Source organism: Metopolophium dirhodum, chromosome 4, assembly GCF_019925205.1.
Source record: "Metopolophium dirhodum isolate CAU chromosome 4, ASM1992520v1, whole genome shotgun sequence".
NCBI classification, from domain to species: Eukaryota; Metazoa; Arthropoda; class Insecta; order Hemiptera; family Aphididae; genus Metopolophium; species Metopolophium dirhodum.
Window position 1 is genome coordinate 9,218,600 of NC_083563.1, and position 27,341 is coordinate 9,245,940.

The 27,341-nt window shown below is 27.5% G+C and overlaps 3 protein-coding genes across 8 annotated transcripts; 1 reads left to right on the forward strand and 2 right to left on the reverse strand.

Moving 5' to 3' along the window:
- Nucleotides 1–5,978: 5,978 nt before the first annotated feature.
- Nucleotides 5,979–9,830, reverse strand: LOC132942618 (NADPH:adrenodoxin oxidoreductase, mitochondrial). Of its 3 annotated transcripts, none has more exons than XM_061011176.1 (9): nucleotides 9,616–9,830; nucleotides 8,409–8,480; nucleotides 8,085–8,303; nucleotides 7,776–7,991; nucleotides 7,512–7,704; nucleotides 7,246–7,410; nucleotides 7,044–7,181; nucleotides 6,818–6,985; nucleotides 5,979–6,739 (listed from the first exon to the last, which is right to left on the reverse strand). In XM_061011176.1, exons 2-9 carry the CDS (start codon nucleotides 8,478–8,480, stop codon nucleotides 6,603–6,605), a joined length of 1,308 nt encoding a protein of 435 aa, XP_060867159.1. In that variant the 5' UTR covers nucleotides 9,616–9,830; the 3' UTR covers nucleotides 5,979–6,602. The 3 variants fall into 3 exon arrangements, with proteins under 3 accessions (XP_060867159.1, XP_060867158.1, XP_060867160.1); XM_061011175.1 differs by having other exon boundaries at nucleotides 5,980–6,739; nucleotides 8,361–8,487; XM_061011177.1 differs by having other exon boundaries at nucleotides 5,981–6,739; nucleotides 8,361–8,480; nucleotides 9,616–9,634.
- Nucleotides 9,831–9,974: 144 nt separating this feature from the next.
- Nucleotides 9,975–17,174, forward strand: LOC132942617 (protein SERAC1). Its single transcript, XM_061011174.1, has 14 exons — nucleotides 9,975–10,579; nucleotides 11,446–11,643; nucleotides 11,714–11,835; nucleotides 11,905–11,997; nucleotides 12,089–12,224; nucleotides 12,298–12,441; nucleotides 12,639–12,905; nucleotides 14,163–14,370; nucleotides 14,432–14,593; nucleotides 14,650–14,780; nucleotides 14,844–15,002; nucleotides 15,064–15,210; nucleotides 16,201–16,267; nucleotides 16,711–17,174. The coding sequence occupies exons 1-14, from the start codon at nucleotides 10,309–10,311 to the stop codon at nucleotides 16,772–16,774; spliced, it is 2,169 nt and encodes a 722-aa protein (XP_060867157.1). The 5' UTR covers nucleotides 9,975–10,308; the 3' UTR covers nucleotides 16,775–17,174.
- Nucleotides 14,162–25,727, reverse strand: LOC132942619 (protein SERAC1). Of its 4 annotated transcripts, XM_061011179.1 has the most exons (9): nucleotides 25,670–25,727; nucleotides 24,848–24,934; nucleotides 21,831–22,442; nucleotides 18,880–19,007; nucleotides 18,652–18,795; nucleotides 18,442–18,585; nucleotides 17,236–17,302; nucleotides 16,984–17,091; nucleotides 14,162–14,577 (listed from the first exon to the last, which is right to left on the reverse strand). In XM_061011179.1, the coding sequence occupies exons 2-8, from the start codon at nucleotides 24,931–24,933 to the stop codon at nucleotides 17,016–17,018; spliced, it is 1,257 nt and encodes a 418-aa protein (XP_060867162.1). In that variant the 5' UTR covers nucleotide 24,934; nucleotides 25,670–25,727; the 3' UTR covers nucleotides 14,162–14,577; nucleotides 16,984–17,015. The 4 variants fall into 4 exon arrangements, 3 of the variants coding, with proteins under 3 accessions (XP_060867162.1, XP_060867161.1, XP_060867163.1); XM_061011178.1 differs by lacking the exon at nucleotides 14,162–14,577 and having other exon boundaries at nucleotides 16,813–17,091; XM_061011180.1 differs by lacking the exons at nucleotides 14,162–14,577; nucleotides 25,670–25,727 and adding an exon at nucleotides 25,239–25,440 and having other exon boundaries at nucleotides 16,813–17,091.
- Nucleotides 25,728–27,341: the final 1,614 nt, after the last annotated feature.

Here is a 27,341-nt window from a genome sequence, read left to right on the forward strand (position 1 = left end):
CAATCTGAACGTGCCGTCACTATAATGTTATACACGACCATTAAACGACTACAACACGAGTCTTATTCTATTTTAAGATAAATTATATACTATACTGTATTATGATTTTATGATGTGAGAGAAAAAATAATTTATGGAAAACACCTTGTGTCGTTTTAATCCAATGAATTATTTTCTACAACAATAAGAAAACGCTTTAAATGCATATTTTACTATAATTTACAGTTGATAATATTATTCAAACACCTGATCGTAAAAAATAAAAAATATTGAAGCCCTGGGTATGCCACTGTCGAGGAGCACATATTTTATTTGCCTTCGTATGTAACCGATGAAAATGGCTATGATCTAACATAAAGTCAATGAAAAGAAAACATTACTTACTTACTATACGTATAATTAGGTTAATTGTTTCTCCTTGTTAGTATAGAAACCTTTGTTATTTTATAATGTTGACTGTTGTACATATAATAAATGTTATACACGGTAACAGATTTGTTGTACTATACCTACTTAAGAATATATATAGTGATGATGTAAAATTCTGTTTTACAAATGAGAACTCCTCTCTCCCTTTTTTATGTAAATTATTTTATGGATAATTTTTGGAATTAGTTGATGTACCTAATTCTAAATTTGAGTGAGTAATTTCTTAGTTATCAAATTGTTTGTACTGAGGATAATACTCCTTTAAAGTGGTTTTACAACAATATAAAATAGACGTAATATTGGACCATTTTCACAAATTATAAATGTTGATAGATTAATATTAGGTAATTATTAAAATGTTCAAGACGTCACCGTGGCCCCCATATAAACCAAACCCATTATAATGGACTTATTAGCATTTTTCCTTGGTATGTACAAAGTTAAATAACTCAAAAACTACTCGTACGAATTTTGATTCTGATAAGTCAAATTGTTCAGAAAAATTATCCACTGAATAATTTACAGTTGAAAAAGGGGGAGGGGGTTATCGTTTAAAAAACAGAGGTTTGTATCTCCACAGAACAACTTTTAAGTAGTACAAAATATGATGTTTAACTGTATTTCAAAATTTCAAAAATCATATTTTAAATAACTGCATTATTGCAGAAAAAAAGGTGGTGAACATGCTTGGTGAATCACTCTGTATATACCAGTTTAAAAGAAACATTATTTACTATGTAATTAAAAATTATGGGTTTATGTTTAATTGTTTATACTCCTCTAGGCTATAGGCGGTATGAGTAGCAGTGACGATATTATGTAATTTTAAATTCTGAGCGGTGCGCTGAATATATTTATTTTACAATTGTACCCACATAATAAGTGTTTTTTTTTCATATATTTAAAATAGAAAACATTTTGTAATTTTCAACTTTAATATAATTTTTTTGGTAGGAAAATGAATCTAGTTGGTACTTTTTGGGGGTCAAAATTAAAAACTTCAAGTATTTTTCAATATGGAAAACCTAAAAAAAAAATAGGGAAAACAGTAATTTGTATGCAAACCTATAGTTTTTGACCAAATCAGTTTTCTTATTTTCTTGTAATTTAAAGATGAATAGTATTGTAGATACTTTAAATTTTCACCAAATGTGTGTATTTTCTATACATGGTATAATTTTTTTTAAATGTTTTGGGCTATTTATAGACATATGATGACATGTTCTATTTTATAGCCTTTTTTCTATTTATGCCGATGAAAAAATTTCGTTCAGTCAAAAAGCTTGAAATTATTTGAATACAAGGTTTTTATGAATTTTCAGTATATTGCTATTTAAAAATATCAAAAATCTACATGCACGATTTTTTTTTATATACACTAAAAGTTCTAATTTGGACGAAATAAGAATTTAAACGAAGAATAACGATTTTAGTCATTTTGTTGTAATTAAATAATTTTTTTGTGAGGATTTGAAACTTTTGCATATAATAGGTATAATATATTATTATATTTTATATTTACAGTGACATTTTCAAAATATTCAGGACAATTGTACGCAACTGTCAATTTATTTATTTATTTTTTTTAAAATTATTCCTGACATTGTCATCTTAGCTTTTTGTTAAAACGTATCTATCATTTTTGGCATTTGAAAAAATAGATATCAATAGCTTAAGTCATCAAAAGATGATAATGTTACAATATTTAACAATATGGTCCGTAGTCTAGAACATTATAATATTTGTGAACTGTGAACAATTAGAAGATATAACAATAATTAATTATATCATAATAGAAAGTTAAGTTGGCGTACGCAGATGGTGGGTCACTTAGTCCGTAGAATTTCACACTGCTAGCGGAATTTCTGTGGTTGAACAATTTGATTACTAATTTTTTTCTATACTCAATTATTGTGACTAGCTGGAAGTATCCGTGAAGTGCGAACAAACCATGGAGGATTTAATATTGTCAGACTCAAGAACTCAGAACTTTAAATAGATGCATCTATTTATACCACAAACCATTTCACTGCGTTCTACGGCAAATCGGTATCGACTCAAAATTTAATAACACAATAATAGTACAATACAATCAAGATTAGATTAGGTTATCGCGGTTACAACCATTGTAAAATGTATGTAGGTACCTATACATTTTTAATTTTTCGCGATTTAAACAATCATGAAAGTTCTCAGTGGCGTACACATAGATATTTTCGATGGGAGGTGTTACATAAAAAAATTATATGCGTAAATCAAAATGTTTTTTTTTTAATTTTATAATTTTTACGCATCTATATAATATATGCATATAGTATAAAATACCAAGGGGGTGGTTTGAACAACCAATCTCCCCCCTCCCCCCCCAGTGTGTACGCGGCTGAAAATTCTATTATATATAGGCGCATAGCTGATAATATATTTAGATATTTTATATTTCTATACAATAATAATATTATCTATGTATATTATTGGTCTTATTATTAATAACTATTATAAATTATAAATTATTATAAATAGGTATATCTATATCGAGATTAAGGCCGTGGGTCGGTCTTAATGCCGACGCCCGACGGAGAGGTATCTTCGAATCCGTAAAGAAATTTTAGACTATACTATTATGGCAGTGTCATTTTGCACTGTCTGTTACTGACATTTAGATGCAAACCGTAAAAAAGAAACTCGTTTTAAAAAAAAAAAATGTACACCACCGCATCAGTTATGAAAATGGTATGTAAAACATATGTAAATCGCATCACCACAACGAGGGCGGTAGGAAGAACAAAGCGACAATATATATAATATATTATATTTATATGGGCGTATATATAGTCTAATTATTATAAAAAAAAAAAGAAAGAATATCGATCCCATCGGTTATAAATCGAATTTCCTATACGATACACATATACTATTAGGTATATATATTATATTATATAGGTATATATGGTAGGGATTATATAAATATTTACCATATTTTCATATAATATAGGTGGAAGGTGGTCGGTGCACGATTTTTTTAACAGTACATACCGATTACCCATCTCGGAAAGTGTTGACGTTTTTGAAAATAATTTTCAACATAACTTAAGGTCATTATAAAACTTAATTATTGGAAAAAAATCAGACAAACATTTTATCGTCACCGCTACCATTTTTTTAAAAAAAATATTTTTACTCTTGAATTAGGTAAAGCATATTATGCATTTTTTATTTCATTTTCCGAACCATATAATATATACATTTGACTACTTTTCATAAGTAATTATAGAATACCTATTCAACGTTTAGATGAGGATACCAGGCCAGGTACCCCGCAAAATATTGGACCACTTCCACTTCGACAATCAAAGTTTAAATACTAGTTGGTAACTAATAATTAACCACTCGCTGGAATTCAATTTTTATGCCTCCATAAAAATCCAAAGAAAAATAATCTATTGGGAATATAGATAGTAATATGCAGGTCATTAAGAGGATGTCAGCGCACTATTTGTTTTCTCTCTCTGGCCCACGCGCAACATAGACAAAATGCATTTACGCAGAACCCTCTTTCCTATGTTTTTAAGTAATCTTAGGGTAAAATTACCTATTACAAAAAAGATAGAGAATACTGTTTTGTAATAATAACTTAAATAAATGTAAAAAAAGTATTTTCAGTTACCTACTAAAACATTCAGATATAATGAGACATAATAGTGTTTATTGTTTAAACATACTGTATAGCCATTAGCCTGGGACAAAAATTTAATTTTCATTTTTATCGATTAAACTATTTTTTTCACAAAGATATGGAAATTTTTATTCAGTTGATAATATAATTATTATTGTTGTGAATTTGTGATGATAATAATAATAAAACATAAATTTTATTTAATTAAGCCATTAAGATTTTATATAGCTGATTAAATATTATGGCCCTCAGGCTTCACCCAACTATATTAGTTTAATTGTATTCTCTCTAAGCGTAAATACCAAACGTAAATATCTATTTATTAAATTTTTTATATGAATAATTTTTCTGTAAAGATTCTCGATAGGTACCAATATATAGATTAATTAATAATAAGCAATATATAGGCAATAACGTTGAACCAAACTAATAAAAAGTAAACTTTTAATTTTCTGAAGTCTGCAGAATTAAAAATATGAAATATAAGAGTTTTGTACATTAAATGTATTTATTTATTAATAGGTACCTATTAAGAGGATGTCAGCGCACTATTTGTTTTCTCTCTCTGGCCCACGCGCAGCATGTACAAAACGCATTAACGCAGAATCATTATTTGTTTTTAAGTAATCTTAGTGTAAAATCACCTATTACAAAAAAGATAAAGGGATAAATAAAGATAAATTATTGAGGGAATGACATATCGATTTTATATTTTATTGTTATTTGACTTAGTATTCGACTTTCAAAATAAACAAAAAATGTTGTAAATTTAAATTATGTTTAAATTGTTTTGGTACAATATTTCGAAAAATCGATATATCATTCCCTTAAAAATATTATTCTCTATTTTTTTTGTAATAGGTAATTTTACTCTAAGATTACTTAAAAACAGAAAAAATGATTTTTCGTAAATGCGTTTTGTCCATGATGCTCGTGGCCCAGAGAAAGAAAAATACTGCTCTTAAAGTTTAAGTTTATAAAAGAAATCATTATAAATTAAAGTTTTTCATTCCATGAAGAACTGAGCTATTTACTTATAGTAGGTAATCAGAAAAAAAATAAAACGTTTGAAACTATATTTATTATGTGACTTTATATAAAAATCATATTATTTTACATTTTAAGTTATTACCATTGAAGTAGCGTTACTGAACCGGATTTCACTCAAACTGTCCAGCCTAGTAAATTTGTATTTATTATATTATAACCATTGTACTTGACTATGCCGATTGATAATATTTATTTTTATTAAAAAAAAAAGTTATTGATAGGACCCGCTCGATTTTGTATCAAAATAAATTGTTGAAAAAGCATTTATTATCGCCAAAAAATGTATTTATTTAATTTAAGCTTGAAATATTATGTAATTTCGTCCAAATTTGAATTTGAAATGTCAGACAACATAATTGTGATTAATGTTTATATAATTTAAAGATTTTTTGGTTAAATTATTAACTATTTATGAGAATTTTTGTTTTAAATTTTCATTCCTTAGCTATAAAAATTGAAAATTTTATCATTTTTTTATTAGAATAATTGATCATTTTCGAGGTTTTGATAAATTATGTCAAAATGTCAACTTCAAAGATTTATAACAAAAGAACCGTGTCTATGGATCTTTAATATTTATAAGCTGCTATAATTATAACAACTTATTACATTTATAGATTGACTATTGCCATTTATAAAAAACTAAAAAAAAATTTTTTAATTTAAAATGTCTATAAATATTATATCAAAACTAGTCAAAATATTTTAAAAATTCTATCATGTATAGAAAATGACAAAATAAACATTTGATGAAAATGTCAGGTACCTACCTACAGTTATTACTTATTAGTTTTTGAAAAACGACAAATTCAGAAAATCGTTGTATGATTATTTGTTAAATTTTGGGTGATTATCCAATGTCTAGCTCCAAGATAATTAATTTGACATTCCTGTTTCATTTTTTTTTTATTAATGTAGGAAAACTTAAGACAAAGTTATATTACATTTTCAAAGCTCAGATAGAAATACTAAACATTTTATGAATTTCTAACTAGAAATCATTTGCTAATTTTCGTGATTTTGATGAGTTTTGACTTATTAAACTTCAGACGCTTTTTTCTACAAAAAAAATACAAATATCATTGTAAAATAATTCACCACTCCACTATGAAATTAAATACAATATAGTAATAATAATCAAAAATGTTGTAATATCATAATGTGTTATCTTGTTTTAAATTAACATAATTAATAGTTTTTGAAAAAAAATAATCATTAATAAAAATATTTTAAAAATACATTTTTATATTAACATTTCAAATTAAATACACATTAATACACAGTAAAATTAGTAAAATAAATTGACTTAACTAAAAAGTAATTAATTTTTCCTAAATATATTATACTTATCACTTATTCAACATTTCATATTTTTATTTTGAAGCATTTATAATATTTACTTATCTAAACATTTCTACAATAAATTAGATTTTGATTATGATTGAAAGTATTATTTTAGTATTCCTCCAATTTGTAACATTTCGTCAACATCGACAATTTTTTCTCGAGGTTTACCATGTTTTAGTCCTCTTTCCACTTCAACTTTGTCAATTTTCATCCACCCATTCCAATCGACAGTAATTATGCCTAAAAAAATATTTGGATATAAATTATTTTTTTCTATTTACTATTCCAGAAATTATGTTCAAGCTAATATGATGATACCTTTATCTTCTAATACTTTTGAAATGTAATCATATCCTGGCTTTCGTTCACCAAGCAGGCCTTTATCAAAATGTTGACCAATTAACGTAGCTGTTTGAAAAGCATTACTCATAGTCGACAATATTACTCCCACGGGTCCCGAAGACAACCAACCAACACTATAAACACCTTTGGAAATAAAATATATTTAATTATATAGTCAAAAAATTAAAATTAATCACTATACCTATACTTTGAGGTACTGTTGAAGACATTTTATCAAAAGGTATGTCAGGATCTGCTTGGACACTCTGATATCCAATACTGCGAAAAGCCAATTCACATTTTAATGTATACTTTTCATCTGTAACCATTGCTCTTTCTCCTAAAAATATTTTTGTTTGTCAAGAATTACTAATATTCATAAAACTACATTACAATTGTTGCACCTTCTAAATGGTTTATAGCTAGTTCAATTCCTTCTATTTTTGATGTACCTAATATTGAGATAGGTGTTCTCAGGAACAATAGATCAAACAATTTATTTCGAACTTCTGTTTTTTGTGATGCATCATACATAAGTTGTATTAATCGTTTACGAGGTCTTGGTAAATCTGTAATAATTACATATAAAATATAATATATATATATATATAAAAAATAAAAATATAATATAATATAAAATAGGTAAGTTTTAATTTATTTAAAAAATTACCGTTAATGACTTTATCTATATCATTAATTTGGTCTTCAAAAAAATGTGTGCTCACTCCAGGTAATTTTAACATTTCTCTTAATTCTTTAATTGTAAATGCTACTTGTAATGGACCTCTTCGACCCACAAGAGTGACTTTTTTTACTTTACTTTGTGTCAAAGCCTCTAAACTATATTCTGTGATGTCCGTTTTCTGAAAAAAAAAATAATAATATTTAATTTAATTTATTTAAGGCTATGATTAATAACATCAACTGTACCAACTCTAAGTTCATCAACAGGTGTTAATAATATTCTAGCAACATCCAAAGCAACATTTCCTTGTCCTACAATAACAGCATGTTCAACATCCAAATCTACTTTAATATTTTTATCTGCTGGCAAACCATTATACCACCCTATAAATTTTGTAGCTGATACAACATTGGATAAATTTTCACCAACAATATTTAATTTTCTGTCTTCGTCAGCTCCATAAGCCTAAATAAATAATAAACATTTTATTATAGTAATATATAAGATATAAATAAATTATTTAACTGTCACATGACTTAACGCATTATTGAAACTTACTAATACTACGGCATTATATGAATGTTTAAGTTGGGCTAATGTAATATGACAGCCAAGTGAGACATTTCCTATAAATCGTATATTTTCATTTGATGCAGTTTTAGTAAATGTGTTAATAACATTTTTTACTTCTGGATGATCAGGAGCTACACCATAACGTACAAGTCCAAATGGAACTGGCAATCTTTCATATATATCAATCTGACAGCCAGGAATTTTCTAAAACGTAATGAATTAAAAAAATTTGTTTAAATATTAATATGGGTTTTATATTACTTTTAGTAACTGTTGTGCACAATAAAACCCTGCAGGGCCAGCACCTACAATGCCTACTTGAAATCCGTTGACGTCTTTTGAATACTTCCTTATAGCATGACTTAAGTACCTCCATCGCATCTGTAATCTCAATTAAAGTTTTTATTGGTATTATATAAAATATTACTAATGTATTCTTTAAATAATAGGTAAATTAAATTAGATTATCACATTACACAATTTTATTATAAACAAATAAAAATTATTTTCAAGCATTATAAAATAAACTTTAGTAAACAGTTCAATATTGTACTAAATATCAATTACTTTTTAAAATTGAATGATAACATTTACTGAAATAATAGTAGGTGTTCACTATTTAGAAAGTATATACTTTCTCATAAAATGAAAACTTAATAATTTCATAATTTCAATCAAATTGTACGCAGTTTAGACTAATCATAAGATTTATTATGCTTGGTAACTAAATCTTCAGAATATATTTTTATAGTAAAAAAAAAGAAATCTTAATAGTTAATACATCCAACATGGTAAGCACTAAGTTTCTTTTGAAAAAGTTAGGATGTTTATCTTCAAACAAAACTCTAAACTAAAAATGTTGTTAATAAATCTTTCTGCTTTTCAAATTACTTATACTTAATTCAAGACAACTTATAGGTAAGTACAAGTCCGGATAGGTCATGAATAGGTTGAATTCAGTGGGCTACATAAAATGTTGTAATATATGGCCGAGAATAAAAATATATAATAAATATTAGTTACATCTTATTGAAAATTTGGCTGTTACCTTTTTTAAGGCCAGTTAATATCCTAAAACTCGGTGGTATCTGGCGCTGGGTAATTATAATTATTATACTTATTAGTCATTATGTAAAAAAGTAAAGTAAAACTAACTTTTTTTACTTTTGTACCTTATTACGTCACTTAACTATTACATGCAGTGGAAGATCCATAATATTATAATTGTTAAAAAATCAAAATTAACACTATTTAGATACAACTACCAGACTACCTACATACATTTTTATCACATTGATGAGAATATTAGAAATTGCTAAGTAATAATAATATGTAATTTACATTTTTTCTGTTTTGTGACTTGATACAGTGTGGTACTAATGTATTTTTCCCCGAACACTCGATGAGACACAAATAATTACAGTTTTATGAAAGTAATCGTTAAAAAAATTTTTTAAGAGTTCCATTCCAATAAAAATTAGGTATTGTATTCAATAGTAAAATAGTTTTTACTTACAATTCGTTGATTTAAAAATTCAATAGATATAAAATCAACGTATTTTTGATGGTTCAAATGAAAATGTTATTTATTTATTTGCGTCAAGTTTACAAGAAGCGATTATTTTAATGTGGCATAACCGCTGGGCAGTGGGTATTGGACAACTGTAGTTGGCACAATATACAAATGATGCGAGTGATGTGTCGAGTGTCCAGCCACAGAATAATATCATTATGGTTATAGAATATAGATAATAGATAATCTTTAATCCGTTATCGTGATGTGCATAGATAATATATTATCTATGGTGATGTGTAATTTGTTATCAAAGTAAATTGTAAACATCACAGACTGTGATAAACATAAACAACTTGCAACTATAATCAGTGCAAATATTGTTGATAGTTGAAAAATCAAAAAAGTCTGACGAAAAAATTGGCAATTGAATTGTTTACAGGATACTGTTAGCAAATAACATTATTGCTTGAAAATCGTACGACATGGAAAGACGAATCATATTCGTTTAATCGTTTACATCACAATGTTCAGTGATAAATTTAATGATAAATTATAAATGTTATACCTATTATTATACTTATTAGCTTCCAGCTGCACAGAACACTTTGCACTGTCTACACGGTAGACACTGTACTACGTCAGATTGATGGCGATGTTCAATCAGTCGCAGGTCTTTGCTGAAAACCATTGAACATGACGGGATCATTCATGTTTAGATTAATACCATTCAGTAAGTTACGCAAAAAGCTGGCCAAACTGTCCAACAGTGTGTCAGAAAATCGCAACCACATCCGTTTGTTTGCCGAGTCCATAGCTTATTGTGTGGTAACCGGCAGTCTGGGATGGCTGGCATACGAGTTTCACGAGACGGTTTTGACCATTGAACGTTGCGTACAGAAAGATCCAATGCTGTTGAACTACAAAGCACCAGAATATATATTTGTCGACCAAGCCACATTCACTGGTAAACTTTGTGTACTAAATACCATTTATGTTGTACTGCTGTGGACTATAGTAGATGCCATTTATCATCAGATGGTCTTTGTGTGTAAATATTATTTCACTTCTATTTTTATGATTTCAATTAAGAATCGGACATAGGTAAAACCTGAATCTATGGACTTCTGGAGAACATTTAAGCAATATTGTAAAATTACTGTCAGTTCATATATCAAAACACCCTTGTATTATGTTGTATATAAGTACCATACATCTATATTATATCTTCTGCTTTTTATGACTACAATAGTGCCTAATACCTCTACTAAATATTAATCAACAATGTTTTTAGCATTTCATTTGTAAAGATGAATTTAATTTTCTGTCGGTGGCACAAACTCAATCTAATTACCTAGTTATCTTTAGTAACCTATCCCGCAAATATACAGGCAATAAGAAAAGCACATGATGTACTAGGGATGCCTTTAAATCATCAAAGTATAATTTTTATAATTAATTTGTGATGGCCAATATGTATTTACCTCTTAATTAATTTGGCATTTGGAATAGGTACAATTCAATATTAGTTACCTTTTTTATTTGTTTAATATTGTTGTCATTTGATTATTTTAATTATTTCTCATATATTTTCATTTTATAAATAATTGTCAATAAGTATTTAAACAATTTAATCCAATTCAATATCAGCTTTCACAATAGATAAAACTCTGGATAAAACTAATACCTAGTTTTAATATGAAACATTGAAGTAGGTATACAAACACTATTCTGTGTATAATATATACTTTTATGTGTTTTTAAATATTTAATTTAATTTTTAAATGTAATTTTGGATTGTTATTTATTAATCTTATATAATTATTTGTATAGAACTCGATGAGTATCAAATTATTGATAGTAACAGTATAATACAGCCAACAAATCCTCCGGTATTTTTTTTACAAAAATGGAATGATTTCAAACATAAAAAGGCTTGGAAACTTTTGGAAATAATCAACAAGTACAAAAATTCTAAATTATCCTGGGTAGCCACTTCACAATTGACCACAATGACTGATCATCTAAAAAGTAAATATAAATTTGTAAAATAAATGTTTATTTTGCATTTTTTCTTTACTTAAAATTTTTTTTATATTAGATTCAGATTTCCAACATTTAGCACAAATGAGTGAAGCCCATACTTTGGTCGGTTTGGCTCGATCAACTAATGCTAATCCTAAATTCTTCTTACCACCTAGAAATTTAAGCTGGACAAAAGATGTATAAATTATATTAATAATAGTCATTGTTTTATTTTTCTGGAATAATAATAAATTAATTTTGATTTAGGAAATATTATACAAAATCCGTGATTTGTTAATTAAATTAAATGAATTAAATGAACACAAATGTTTATCTTACTTTATGGCATATGCATTTAAAGTAAGCAAAACCATGTTTTGACATTTAATATTTTTATTTTTATGTATTTTTAGTTATATTTTGTTACTTAATACTTATTTATTTTTATTAGGGTAAACAGCATGACTATTATCACTTGGAAGATGTACCGCCAGATTTTGGAAGTATGCAAATAGACAATGATAATATATTACAGTTAAGCATAAATGCTTTACGTCACCATTGTAACAATGAAACAAATGTTACTGGTAAATATTTTAAATCAAACCTATTTATTGTAATAATTAGAAATTAAAATTGATAAAATTATGTTATAAACAGCTATGGTAAAATTGGGAGGTCTTCAAATTTTGATGGCAATCTATCAGTATTTAAAACACGATGAACAAGTAGCAGAAGAAATCGGAAAATTGTTGTCAGTTGCTTCTTTAAATAGAGATCTTATCCAAGACATTTTCTCAACCGGTATAGTCTAACGAATATTGTTTCAATAGATATTTATTATAGATGTTCAAAGTAAATATCATATTTTAATATAACCGCAGTAAAAAAAAATAGAAAAACTATTCAATATTTATTATTTAGTTTATTTGTTTATTACTTATTCTATTAACGGTTAATATTGTTATACATGATTTTAACTTAATTTATAAATCATTAAGGATGGATCAGTATTTTGTTTGAATGGAAGAATCACAAAAATTTTAGAATTCAGTCATGGGCTAACCGAACATTATTAAATATGGATGATGAAGATCCAATCAACGGAAATTATATGTTTGGAAAGCAAACAGTATTATTATATCCAAAAAATAGATACAATAGAGATGCTAAAATTGATGTTGTTCTTGTACATGGCCTACTAGGTGGTGTTAGCTTTTCATGGCGTGAAAAAGATTTACATATTAATGAACCTCTTGGCCTTTTTGGTAAATATAATATTATAATATATGATCACAAATATTAATTATTTAAGGTTACTTATCTGTAGAGGTTGGATTTATATTCTCTTAAAATCTTTAAAATATGATGTTTTTATGTCGTTTAAAATAGGCAATATATTCTCTTAATATTCTTTTAAAATACCAGTTATGTTTTAAGTCCTTAAAAATGCTAATTATTCTTTCTATTTGTAAAAAAGTAAAAAAATAACAAAATTCAGTTTAAATCTATTGTTTATTAAATTTTATTATTAATTTGGTTTACAATAACATTTTTAATTTAATTTATTTTACAATAATAATGAATAACTACCTATATATTGTTCTATATGTTCCTGAGTCATTTTAGTACGCCGATTTGTGAGAATGTTTTTATGTATGCTGAAGGACAACTCGACATCAACAAATGTCACTGGAGAATATCGCAAGTCGGCTACCATAGTCGGTGAATAGTTTTCCGGAAGTTGTAATGTATTCTTTCCTCTAAGAACTTGTCGAATATTTTCAAAAATTTGTATCCTTGGTTTATTTGTTTTTCCTTTTTTACTGGTATCTGCTCAAATTGTGTAAAAGTATTTTTGATAATATTCATCATATCAACTAAGGGCGTATTTGATTTTTCCAAAATGTTGATAGTTGTAACAATTTGATGAAAGTTAGTTTTAATTAACATTAAATCCTTTTTTTACAGGGTGTACCTAAGTATAACATGTTTTTAAAAATATATACAAAAATAAAATCATCAAAATTAAAAGTATTTATAAAATATTCTCTAACAAATTGAATATTTTCTAACCCCAAAAATATGCTTTTTTATGCAAAATATATTTTTCCTATGAATTCTGTGTTTCATGAATAATTATGATATCTTACTCCCATTTAACTGCATACACTAGAAACAAATATGTAAAATCATAAAAATCCGACCTCTACAGTTATCTGGTTGTAGGTCCTTTACATATTTGTTTATATATACTTATTAATGATTTACCTCCTTATTCTTGATAATTGTTTTAGGCTCAAGCTTGTTTTATATATATATAAAAATCATAATAGTAACAATAACCAACATAGCAATTTACGTTTGAAGTATAAATTATATTTTATTAATTAATTTTTTTTTTACCATCTTGTTGATCATTTTTGGGAATATATTGGATTATTGTGTATTTTTAGTTTAATCTAATAATTTTAATTTTTACCTGAAGTTAAAGTTATACTATAGTATTACTATTTTAATAATAGATATGAATAACAAGAATGAATCTCATAACTTATCAAATACTGCTACACTAAAAGGACCAGTTGGTGAAGATATGCAAAACTATTTGGATAGTTACAAAGAAGTCAAAGCCAGAGAGTGGGACTTGATTGGAAGTGATTTTGAGTTTGTTTTGAACGACATACCACATAAAGAAAATGTTAAAGGAAACGGGCCTTACTCATTAAAAGGGTAATATTTTATTTTTACATTGATATTAAATTTTATTATATATATAACTGTTTCTGAAAAGGAATAATTCCACTGTACGACAAACTGCTCTCAATGAAGGTTATAGTCAATGTTGGCCGTCTGATTGGTTACCCACTGATGAAGAAGGTCTTCGGGTGATTGGTGTCGATTATAGTACTACATTATCTGAGTGGTTGCCATCTTGTCCTTTAAAACAAAAAAAGTATGATTTTCAAACTTGTTTCTTGATGAATATTTAAAAATTGTGTGTGTTCTTAGTCATCGTACACTTGAAGGGCGCACAGACAAATTGATGCATCAGTTACTAGCTATTGGTATTGGAGACCGACCAATTATTTTTTTGGCTCATTCTATGGGTGGTCTTTTAGTAAAAAATATGTTGGTTACAGGTAAAATGTCTACTTGTAAGAAAATATAAATGCAAATTAAATGTTTTAAAAAAATTATTTTAGCAAGTAACAGTAATGATCCAAATGTGAGAAAACTATTTGAGAAGACAAGATCTGTATTCTTTTTTAGTACTCCACATCATGGGTCACCATTAGCTACATTAAACAGTGCATATCGATTCTTTTTATGGCCATCAGTAGAAGTGGATGAACTAAGAACTGGTAATTTAACTTTTATTAGTCAATTTTAATATAATTTGTTAATTGTTTTTTTTTTTTATAGATTCACCTAAGTTAGTATCCCTCCATAACGATTTTCTAGAATGTTTAAAAGATAATCCAATGAAGATTGTTACTTTTGCTGAAAGCCTTCCAACAGAATTTACTGCTTTAAAAGTACCTATACTATGCGTACCTAAAAATGCAGCTGGTAATCTTCAATTATTTTATAAATATAATATAACGTAACAACTAAACAATTTTCCTATAGAAATAAATGAATCATGGAAAATATTTAGATACCTTAAAAACTAGTGTAGTTTAATTTAATTGAAAGCAAATATGCTCCAACTTCTAAGATTAAGACAAATTAATAAAAGTCACAAATAATGCATGATAACAAAAACACAAATGAATCACTAACTGCTGAAAGGGGACAAGTCCATTTTTATCAATTTCAATTTTGTTATCATTTTTTATTAAGCACGTGTAAATACATCGTTTATTGCAGAAAAGGGTCAAATTCCACTATCCAAACGCTAAATATAGTGTTTGGAAATTTCAGCTTACTACAGAAAAAGGACATGTTATGATTTTGTTTTTTGTCTCTCCTGAAAAGTTACAAATAATGGACCTATCCCCTTTCTGCAGTTAGTTATTCAGATGGGATACCTATCAAAATCGGTTGTTAAAAACTCACCTCACTTCAGTAACGCGTATCTAAGGTTTTTTCACGTGGGAGGAAGGGGGGGGTGGTAAGATATAAAGATTTTAATAGATATTCAGTATACATAATGTGTAACATATATTCATATTATTATATTATACATGTTGTATTGTGTACAACATTTGGTCTCCAGTGGTGGAGAGGAGAGGTATATCATCAATTTATTACAAATGTTTATCGGTCAAATCTTTATATTATAGACATTTTATATATTTCCTTTACTTTGTGATCACCACCCCCCTCAAATACGTGCCTGCTACTAAGATTATAAATTAAATGCAGGTATAGTTCTTTAATCATATTTGTGTTATACTTATATAATTCAATAATATTACTCACAATAAGTGTTGTCATGCAATTCATAATCATTGTCATTTAATGGAGCATAATATGTACATTTTACATTTTAGTAATTTATAAATTAAACATTTTTTAGTCTTATTTTATATAAATTTAAAACATTTTTTTATTTAGATCCATCGGTGGGTGAGCTTTACGAGTTGCCTTTAAACCATATGTCCATCTGCAAAGCCGACTCTAAGTAAGTATAAAATATTGTTTGTAATTATAATTTATTTGTGCTAAGTTAAAATGTATTCGTGTATAAGTGTATAACCCAACATCCAATATTTTTTGTATAATTGTTTTATATAAAGTGGTTTAAATGGTTCCTTTAAACATAGGCGCAACTCAGGAATTTTTCTGGTGGAGGGGGGTGGCTAGGTTAGGTTAGCATCACAAATTCTGATATATGATATTTAAAACTAAAATACGATTAAAAAACTGGGGGGCTATGCCCCCCAAGCACCCTTAACGGCACCCATGGCTTAGAACAGAAATTAGTGGTTAGTGGCAGTCTTTAAAGTAAAAAATATATTTATTTTTTCTTTCTATAAAGCATTCATAGATTGTGTTGACATAAAAAAATAATCAAATACAATTTGTTTTAACCAATATAACAATTAGTTATCATTGTTTTTACAGATTGTCATTTGTTTATCAAAAAACATTAGCTGTGATAAAAACAGTTGCTGCATACAGTAGTTAATTGGAATAGAGATTAGCAAAAATTCCAATTAATATGAATAATTTGTAATTATATTATATTGTTTATATCTGACCAAAAAAATATTAATGTATTATTTTTAACTAATGGTTTTGTTTTATATTAAAAATATTGTTGAATAATTATAGTTTATAGTTGATTGTATCTGACATATTGGTATTTATGACATATTATAATGATCTCTTGTTTACTTTTTATATGTTTAATATTTTTTTTTTTATCTTTACACCGTTTCTTCGACTGTTGATTGCTTTAATGATTGTATCATATTAACCAGCTCTTGATATAGAAAACAATTCCTGTAATATGTATTACTATATAAGTATTTTATAAGTGCTTAGTGTTTACCAAAATGGTAGATGATTAAAATAATCTTAAATTACTTATATGTTTTTATACTTTATATTATATATTTTAAAATCTAACTTTGTTGTAGTTCTTACCGGTTTTTTGGTTTGCAAATATTTCGATGATCCAACGGAACACCATATAAATCTCCAAATCCTGGATCTTGATAATATATAAAAAAAAGAAAGTTAATTTTCGATTAAAAAATATATACTATAATTAGTGGAGGGTTGTACCAGGGGGGGGGGTTCTATCCCACACCCATTGTCCCTTAAATCCCTTTATTTGTGTCTTTGGTACTACCACCACAATTAATTTAAACGCCACTTATAACACCCCCTTTCAATTAAAAATTCTTAGGCATGCCACTGAAAATAATATAGGAAGATATTTATTTTATCTTGAACCAAATTTTATGTTTTTATTATTGCTTCAGGACAAAAAAAGTATTGTACTCTGTGAATATAAATATTCAGTTGTTCATTAAATGCTCTACTTTCAATTTTTGTGTTTTATAAATTATTATTTGTGAATGTGAACTATAAAAAATGCTGAGTATTGAACCAATGGTTGATTATTTATAAGTTCAAACTTATGGAAAATTAGTGGAATTGAACACTACAACTAAGTGAGCTATTGAAGTCTAAAAGTATTAAAAACTAAAATACTTAATTAGGTATTTTTATCTTACATTTTTACATTTTCAGGACAAAATTCAAATGTTTGGATTAGAGTTTTACAGATGCAAGTTGCCATTTACTAAAATAAAAAAGTGCATTTATTTTTTTTAATTTAAATATAGTGATAAAAATGTAAAAAATATTATTTTAAAAATCACAAAAACATGAAGAAGATACTAAAAAATTGTATCTCATTAAATGACCTTGTACAATTATTTCCATGAATGTGTGTTGTGAAAAAAAATATCTATGTACCTAGCTAATATCATTGATTTTATATACTGTATAATGTATATATTATATTTGAAAATTTATAATCAATGTTAATATCTTGCGGTCAAACAAATCATATTTGTTTTTATGTTGATTTATTCTATTACGTTTTAGTATCTATAATAAAAGTGTAATAATAATATAATCGTAGGCATAGCATGATGCATTTATATGGGGGAGGGGGGAGGCTATAGCCCCCTTGGTCCCTAAACCATTCTACTCCTATGAGTATTATTATAATATACAATTTAAAAATATATGATTACTTTTACAGCTACATATATTAGGTGTTTAATTGTAGCTGAATATATAAATGATAATACAAAACATTTAAATATGTAGATGTACCTGCAGACTGTATAGAAACAATCCTTAAATAAATTAGTTTCATAAGTGTCAATTTGGTTTCAATAAAACTCTTCACTTGAATTTGTCTATTAACGTTCATCATTTCATGAAATGTTTTCTGAAGTTTTTGTATATCTTGTGTATCTGTAACAGAAAATAAAAACCATCATTAATCATTCCAAAGTTTATTATGTCATGTACCTACTGTACCATTTACTAACTCCTGTAATTCAATTGATCGTTGAAACAATGGTAGTTTTATATTGGCTAAAGGAGATCCGTTATGGGGAACACTATAAAATAATATTCCCCTGGTATTTGATATGATTTTGTGAGTTTGCTGGTTTTCATTAGCTGTAACAATAAAATTTATATACCTTTAAAAAAAACATTAATCATTAGTTTACACATCTAATGCTGAATCAATAAAATGAATACCATGAACTAATATTTGTTTTATGAACAATCCCCCTTTAGAATGACCAACCCACGTGATGGGATGCTGTCCGACATGCACATTTCTTAGAAGTGATATCATCTCCAAGCCTCTATCTTTCATGGTTGTTCTGTAAAAAATACAACAATTTGATTAACTATAATAATTAGAGTAATAATATATTATGGTGTATTATATTGCAATATAATATAATATTATAATATACAACTAGTCATTTTAGTCTATTGATCGTGGGTGTCATTACCAATCCACTATATAGGTACTCGATATTATAGGTGTGAGGTCTCTGTGGAAACGCTATAACTAGATGTCGAGCGAAGATGTGTAGAACAAATCAATTTTCATCTGGTCATGATGTGTTACCTTGTTGGAGGCTGTATAATTTTAGGATATACGGATATACCTTTAGAATGTAGGCTATGTGAGTGAAATTCTATTTTTAGATTTATATATTTAATAAATATTATTTATACTAGCTTGATTCTACACACTTTGTTGCCCGTAAAAGATGACAACTCTTAAAAAGATTGAGATTATTCAACTTATTTTAGGTGTAACTTGTAAGTTCAACTCAGCCACATTGGCGCAAATAGCGTTTGGGATTCGAGGGAGCTAAAGCCTTACTTTGATAATATTGAATTAGCTTAAAACAAAATGTAGGAAATGTCTGTGGGGGCTATGGACATTTTTGTGGGGGCTTAGCCCCTAAAGTCCCCCTATTTGCGCCTATGCTCAGCTACCCTGGTAAGCAATGTGTGAAAATTCGATTTTATGCATGCTTGTACCTGTTCTGCCCGAATAACTAATGGCAACCAACGATAAATAAATACTAATTTCTACTAATTATTTCTCCTATAGTCAAAAATGACCATTTATAAACAAAAATGTCCATCGTAAATATCAAAGTTCCTGTTGGAGCACCTCCCCGAGTTGTGCCTACCCCGCCCAATTGTGAATCCAAACCATTCAAAGACCCACTGAAGCACACACAATTTTTTTTTATCAAAATCTGTGCAGCTTATTTTGAAGGACTTTGAATACATACGCAGAAAAATTAATATATATATATTTAGATACGTTGAATGTTGATCGAAATTTTAGGTAAGTAAACTTGTAATTTATCATTATCACAATTAAACGATTAGTTGAACAAACTTGCCCCGTTGATGTGGTTGTAGGTAGGTAATTGGTACAAACGACAACACTGTGCCATGTATCAATTGTTATATTATTATTGTTATTAGTTCTTTGTCCTATAATAAATATATTACTGTCATACATTTTCGCGTGGTAGGTTCACAGCGAAAATGTATTTGAAAAGTAAAAACAAATACAAAATTGCTGGTCAAATAAATCATGTCACATTACTAATGTGTTATACAATAAATGGGTGTGATCGTGTGGATGCACATTTTAACACATTTTAATTTTAATTTTAACAACCAGTATAAAATAACAGGAAATTAGACAAATGATATAGTTGTGCACCTGAATAGCCTATACACAACGCCGTGTTAAAATATTATTATTATTAAATCTTATAATAATATTTGCAGTGAGTCTAGTGGGATATAATAATATACAATTGCTATGTATGGCGTTTAAGGCGTGTTTACGAGAGGGTCCGGGTGGGCACTGCCCCCCCCCCCCCTCCCCCAGACAGACTGTGCCTCCAACAAAATCATGGCCAAATAAAAAAAAATTCGTGTGGTCTATACTCAGTATCTACCTATAGATTTTGATTATTTGTTTTATATTTTGTAAGATTTGGTAGAAAAATTAAAAAGATAGTAGTTTTAACTTTTATTACAGGATGTTATCAATGAGTATGATATAAAATTGGAATCAGGTGTTTCTGTACGCTTTTATGAAGCATCAAAAATGTCTGGAAGTTTTTATCAGGGTTTCAAAGAAGATTTAAAAAGAAAAATGAAAAACCGTTATTTGTTCATTGCTATGGACATTGTAATTTAATATTAATAAATTCAATCGGAAGATAAAATAAGATAAGATTTAATTTTTTTTGAACATTTTCAAGTGTATACTCATTTATCACCCCTGTGGTGAAGGAAATTGTACTAGGCATGCAATTTTGAAAAAAAAAAACTGAAAGTACCTAGTGACAATACTAGACGAGCCGACGTAAGAGTCAAAGGGTTATGGAATCTTAAATCAAATGAAAACATTTGAATTTATGTTTTCTATGTAGATGTTAGATCATATTTTAAATTTAGTGTTAAATGTAAGCACTACCTATAAATCAAGATCGCCTGGATGGTTTATTAACCATCAGTATCTAACAAGAATTGGCAAGAAGTATTAACTTTGATGATGTCATTGAGTCTTTGAAAGTATTCAAACCATATGATAGATTGATAGAAGAATGGATTTATAAACAATTTATTTTTTAAACAATTCGAGAATCGACTGTATAATGTTTAAAGTTTCTACAATAACTATTGTATTATAATTAATATTCATTTTTAATATTTTTTTCGAATTACAGCAAAATAACAAAAATCGTTTAAAAGAGAAATCGTATAATTTTACCTGTGAATATATATGCTTTTAACTATCAAAAGAAATTTGTATCATGTACAAATCTAAAATAAACTTAAAAAAATTGAAAACATCATGTTACGTCCATAAATAGCATACAAATAGCCAAAATATTTTAAAAACTATATTTGAAAAATGCTAATTGTATAAAATACACTTATTGTACACTTGTTGAAAGTTGCCAGATTTTTCTAAAAACTGGTTTTTTCCTATGAATTTTGATATTTCAAATTATTTTGAAAAATACTGTGCATTTATTTTTCCTTTTAACCCACCAACGTACTAATTAAATTTCTCATTTTCTACCAGAAACCACTCAAAGTTGAAAGAGGAGTATTTTTTTTCATAGATTATTGTATTAAATATATCTTACCTAACTGGTTTGCTTAACCATATGGGTCTCCACAAATAAGGGTCGGTACTGTAGCTGATGGTTATAACTCGGACATATGGACAATCCAGTGGCAACCAATCTCTGGGCCAACAATTAGTAAACTCTTTGATCTCATTGCCGATAGCCAATCTTTCAAATTGATTCATTGTGGATAATCCGGAATTCCTGACAACCACGGGCTCAGGTTTCTGATCCACTTGTTTCCACACACCTTGTTTCCATGTCTTAAGTTTGTCACCCCTAAGTCCGTGTATAAAAACCACGTCCATGAAAGTTGATTCAAGTCCCGGGTCGTATAGTACTTCACATTTAACTTCACATCTTTTGGGACCATCGACTTCTGATTCAATCCAATTCGGTTTTTGATCGATCGTATTTAACGCAATATTACATTTTTCTATTGCAAATCTCGCCAACCACCAACTGTTATTCAAAAGCCATAATACAAATGAAATAATCGATGCAGTTTCATAGAAAAACATATTCTTGGTCTTCACCCAACATAGTACAAGCATTTGCTGGTATGATGCGATGTCAGGTTTAAAGTAACAGATGACATATGCAATATCTTGAGCTGTCTTCATAATATTCCTATTATGAATTAAATCATGTCTGTATTAGTACTGTTTAAAGAATAAATAATTTTTAGATTCAAAGTTATCTATGGACAGTGATATTTTCACAGCTAGTCAGACCAGCGCCCCGAAGCAAAAACCCAAGTCCAATTTGTAACGTAAATTCAGAATTTATAATCCAAAATGTCACTATTGTATCAATGGGTGCTGGGCGTACGACATATAATAGAAGCTCTGTAAGCATTCAATAAAGATCTACTTTTAATATACCTAGTAAAATCAATGGTAATACGACAGAATACAAGAAATAACAATGCGTAGGTGGTATAGGTACATAATAACATATAGGTACCCATATTATAGTATTACGGTAGGTAGGCTGAACTAAGAATTGCCCAAAACATCACGTAAGCGGTAGGTACCTATGGGTACTATAAAATTAATAATTATTAAAATACTATACATATAGGTACCTACTATATTATTATCATTTGAAATAGGTATATGATAGTTATGAACTTATACATTGATATCGACGCACAGTAGTACGGTGTATACTGTATACTTAGGTTTGTGGCATGAATAAATTGAAATTAGTTTAAATATTATTTTGAACATTTCGTGATCTGCGGAAAATGATAATATTATATTATGTAATAGCAATAAGTTTCAAGTCCCTACGGGCTACGATTAATATTTCTTGAATTAAGTAAGAAGGTACATCAAAATAACTAAAACAGTTAATGAACAATTTTTATTTTACTTTTAAATATATAGTTCTGACAAATTTTGAACTTCAAATGTGTATAAAAATATTTCTAGATTTCTGTAAGAAAAACTTTTGAGGTAACTTGTATTCAATTTTTGCAACATAAATCAAAAGTTTTTTACATTTTTAAAATTTTAACTTCAAAATAATTTCAAAAATGTTGTTTTATAATGGCTTCATATTATTATCCAATAATTTTTTTTTATAACACCTCAATTGATATGGGTGTTTGCTGAAACTCAAAAACTAATACTAATAGAGACTAGAAATCCCCACCAAATATTTATATTAACATTTACTAGAATAATGTACCTAATTTTCAAAATAATATATTATGTTGACTCTTTTTGTGCTATTAAATACAAAATATACTCTTAATTCGTAACCTCGTTTAAAAAATATTGAAAAATGAAAATATACATTTGATAAGCGTTTAAATTCATCAAAATGACAAAAAATTGAAAAAAAATTTGTTTGTGTGAAATAAAAATATTTTATTTTATCATAATCAAAGTAGGTATCAAACATAATATATTATAATTATAATTTAATCTAAAACCATTTAAGTTATTTTGTTGAATTAAAAACATTTTATTCGTATAATTACTTGTTACAATTCACTTACACTTAAATTATAAATTTCAATACACAATGACAATTTAAAAATATTTATGCCGGATTGCATGAACAATTGGTTGCTCTAAATGCTCAATAAAATGTAATGGACCAATCGTGGACCCCTAAATCATATTTAAGGGACCAGTAGGTCTTTATTGATTGTTTAGTGCGATTGGTTTTGCAACTCGGTAATACACTAATCGATTTTCAGCTAATTATAGATACATTAAATTTTAAAATATTTTTGGTGTTATTTCTACAAATATAAATCAACATTTTGGGTGAAAAATCTTGACAGTTTTAAACAAAACTCCTCATATTAAGCTGCACTTACCGCAATTCAAATATATTAAAAATATACATACACCATTTATTTTTATAATTGTTTGATGTTCAAATCTTTACGAAATTTGATACCTAGGTAATTAAATAAAAATTACATTTTTAATTTTTTTGTTGTTATTCAAAAATAAAAATCATGGGGACTTTAAACTTGTACGTTTATTATTATATTTTACTATATTATCTACACGTTAACTAAGAATTTTAAAAATACGTAATTATGAATTTAGAGTCATTATTATTTACCGTTTTAAGGAAGACAAGTCGGAATCGGCTCAAAAGCTTATAATAATAACATAATAATATGATACAAATATAATATACCTACTAAGTATTTGATTAATTAACAATATTATAATAAAATGCAAGGTTTTCGGCAAAAAATAGTTCAACCCAGGTTCTATAATATAATTTGTCCATATTACTGATAATAAAATAAATTAATAATAGCAATATAAATATAAAATAAAATATTTTCAATAATATAATATATTATGCTTACACGACGACAAATCTCTGAATTATTTTTCATATAAAATTACAAGGTAAAATCGACATACAGCAGGGTGAGTTCCCCAGTTTTTACTGTAATAACTTAAAAAAACCACTCAACGTAATATACTACGGCATAATGTATATAGGTATTCGTTTAATCCTCATAAAAAAATAACTTAAAATGGTAGATAACTTACTGACTCTGACACGTCAACGCAGCTTTTATTGCATTTGGAAAATACTTGAACCAGCTATGGTCGGTGCTGGAAAGTCGATCGTCCATTCTGAAATCACACATTTTATTTTGCTTACATGTACTTACTATTACGTACCTCAAAAAACATTCTCCAATAGTTTTTTATCTTAAGCTATATTTTATGATGTGAAAATATTGTACCGACAACATTTTAAAACTGTTATTAGTACTTATGTAGAATTATTAAATATTATTAACATATTGTTTATGAAAATCGTAAAGTTCTCGGTTAATTACAGTGCTTAATATAAAATATGATACCATGTCAGGTCTTTTACGATTGTTGTATTTAATAAATTGGCTTTAAATAAGACTAATTTATAATACTGTACTTGACTGCAACTCGCGGTTTTATTAATTTGACATTGAACTCAAAATGTATGGTTTCTTGCTTGGCTCGATATTATTGAGAATAGAAAAAGAAATTGCGTAGGTATTCTCTTGTAAAATATTTTTGAAATTCGTTAAATGCAGGTTTACAAATAATTAATGAAAATTTCAAAACATATAATCGGATAACTGGCAATCTTATTTTTTTTTTTTATATATATAATATATTTTTTTATTTAAGTAAAATACATTTTTATTAAAATCATGTTGATATATTAACCAGCTATAGGTTTTTTTCCCACGAGTAACAAATAAATATGTTTCCATGTAGCTGCACGACATTAAGTTAACACTTTATGCGTAAAAAACGTAAAGACTGCGTACAATTTATCAAATTCATGGAATTACAGATAATAAAAATAAATTTACTTACGCGTCATTTGCAAACAGTCACATGCGTACGAACGTTTAACAATAACTAACCGAGTGGCGAGCCAATAGTTAGTCTGACCTTCTTAACAGCTGTACATCGCTGCAATATGATGTTCTATAACAACCGCGTTAGTGCGTGACACATTGAAATTAATTGACAAATCGAACAAGTGACAATGGTGTTATTGTATAGATCACACGTGCAGCTGGAATATACTTGTGCAGTAGGTACGATTCCTTTGGCAACACTTGATTATATTATGTAAATCATAGCTATCTATGTTTTTAAAAACTTCAAATTGGTAGGTGGTTTTTATAAAAAAAAAAAAAGATTATTTTTGAACTTTCCGCCAGTATCGAGACTCTAGATCAATACTACCCATATGCAATGTGCCAATGTCCATGGATAATAATATGTTTCAACTTATTTAAATGAATTTAAACCAAACTATTTTATTAATCTTGATCTAAATAAAAATATATTAACTTTACATACCTATCTACTTACCTGGGTATGTTGTTATTATTATTTATTCACACATAAATGATTTTACGTATCTACCTACATTAAACATACAAACTTTCATCAAAACTGCACAACTACGCTCACGAATAATTCCTTATAATGTCAGTAATACCATTATTGATTATACAATATCAATGGTAATACAAATCCCTATACTTATATTATTCATGTCATAATTTTATAATATTACATTTTACCTATCTATAAACTATTAATATCTGGTTCGGTGTGGGGCGGTGGTTGCATCTTGTCACGAAAGTGTTCTGAGTGCAAACACCAGCTGGTGTCACCAGTTCCCGGATGGGTGACCACCGAGGTTTTTAGTGACACATACTTGCCACGCATACACACGTGTTCGAATACAACCATAGCCTCTCTACAATCAGATAATGACCATAGATGCCGCGGGCTCAAGTTCAATAAAAAAATAAACAAAAAAAACTACTAATATTATTTAAAATTAATCCGATACAAACATTTTTTTGTTTAAGCAATTAATTATTTATAACTTTTTAAACACCTTTATATTCTCAGTTATTATATTTACATGCAAATGTAAAATGCACATTATATTAAGTTAATCCGACAGTTAGATACATAGGTGTAAATGCATTTTTAAATGTGCATTCATTTTACCATAGTAAAATTGAAGATATCGATTTAACTCTAATTAAAATATAAAATAAAATAAATAATTCTAGCTTAAAGTTTTGAAAAAAAGCAGGTTATGGGCCCAGACACATTATCTGGATATACTTGGACTTCAAAGGAACTACTCTCTATTTAAGTAATTTTTGTTATTCTTCAAAGGTATATAAACAGGAAAGTCAGGATGAACGATTCAGTGAAAATAACAAAATTATCAAATATGGAAAAATTCCACTTTGGAAATTTCAAATGAAGGTAATTTTCAACTCATTTGAATTAACGCCAATAATTACGACAGAGTGGAAAATGCCTAGTTCTAGAATTATAAAGACAGAAAAGAAAACTGACAATGAAGCTAGAGTTAGATGGTAAAGGTCAACTAATGACTGGAATAGAGCCGACGGTAAGGGTCAAAAATTAATTGTTACTTCAGTGGACAATGGTCCATTACAAAATTTGATTAACCGTGAGTGTGCGTTTGAAATGTGGGAAAAACTTC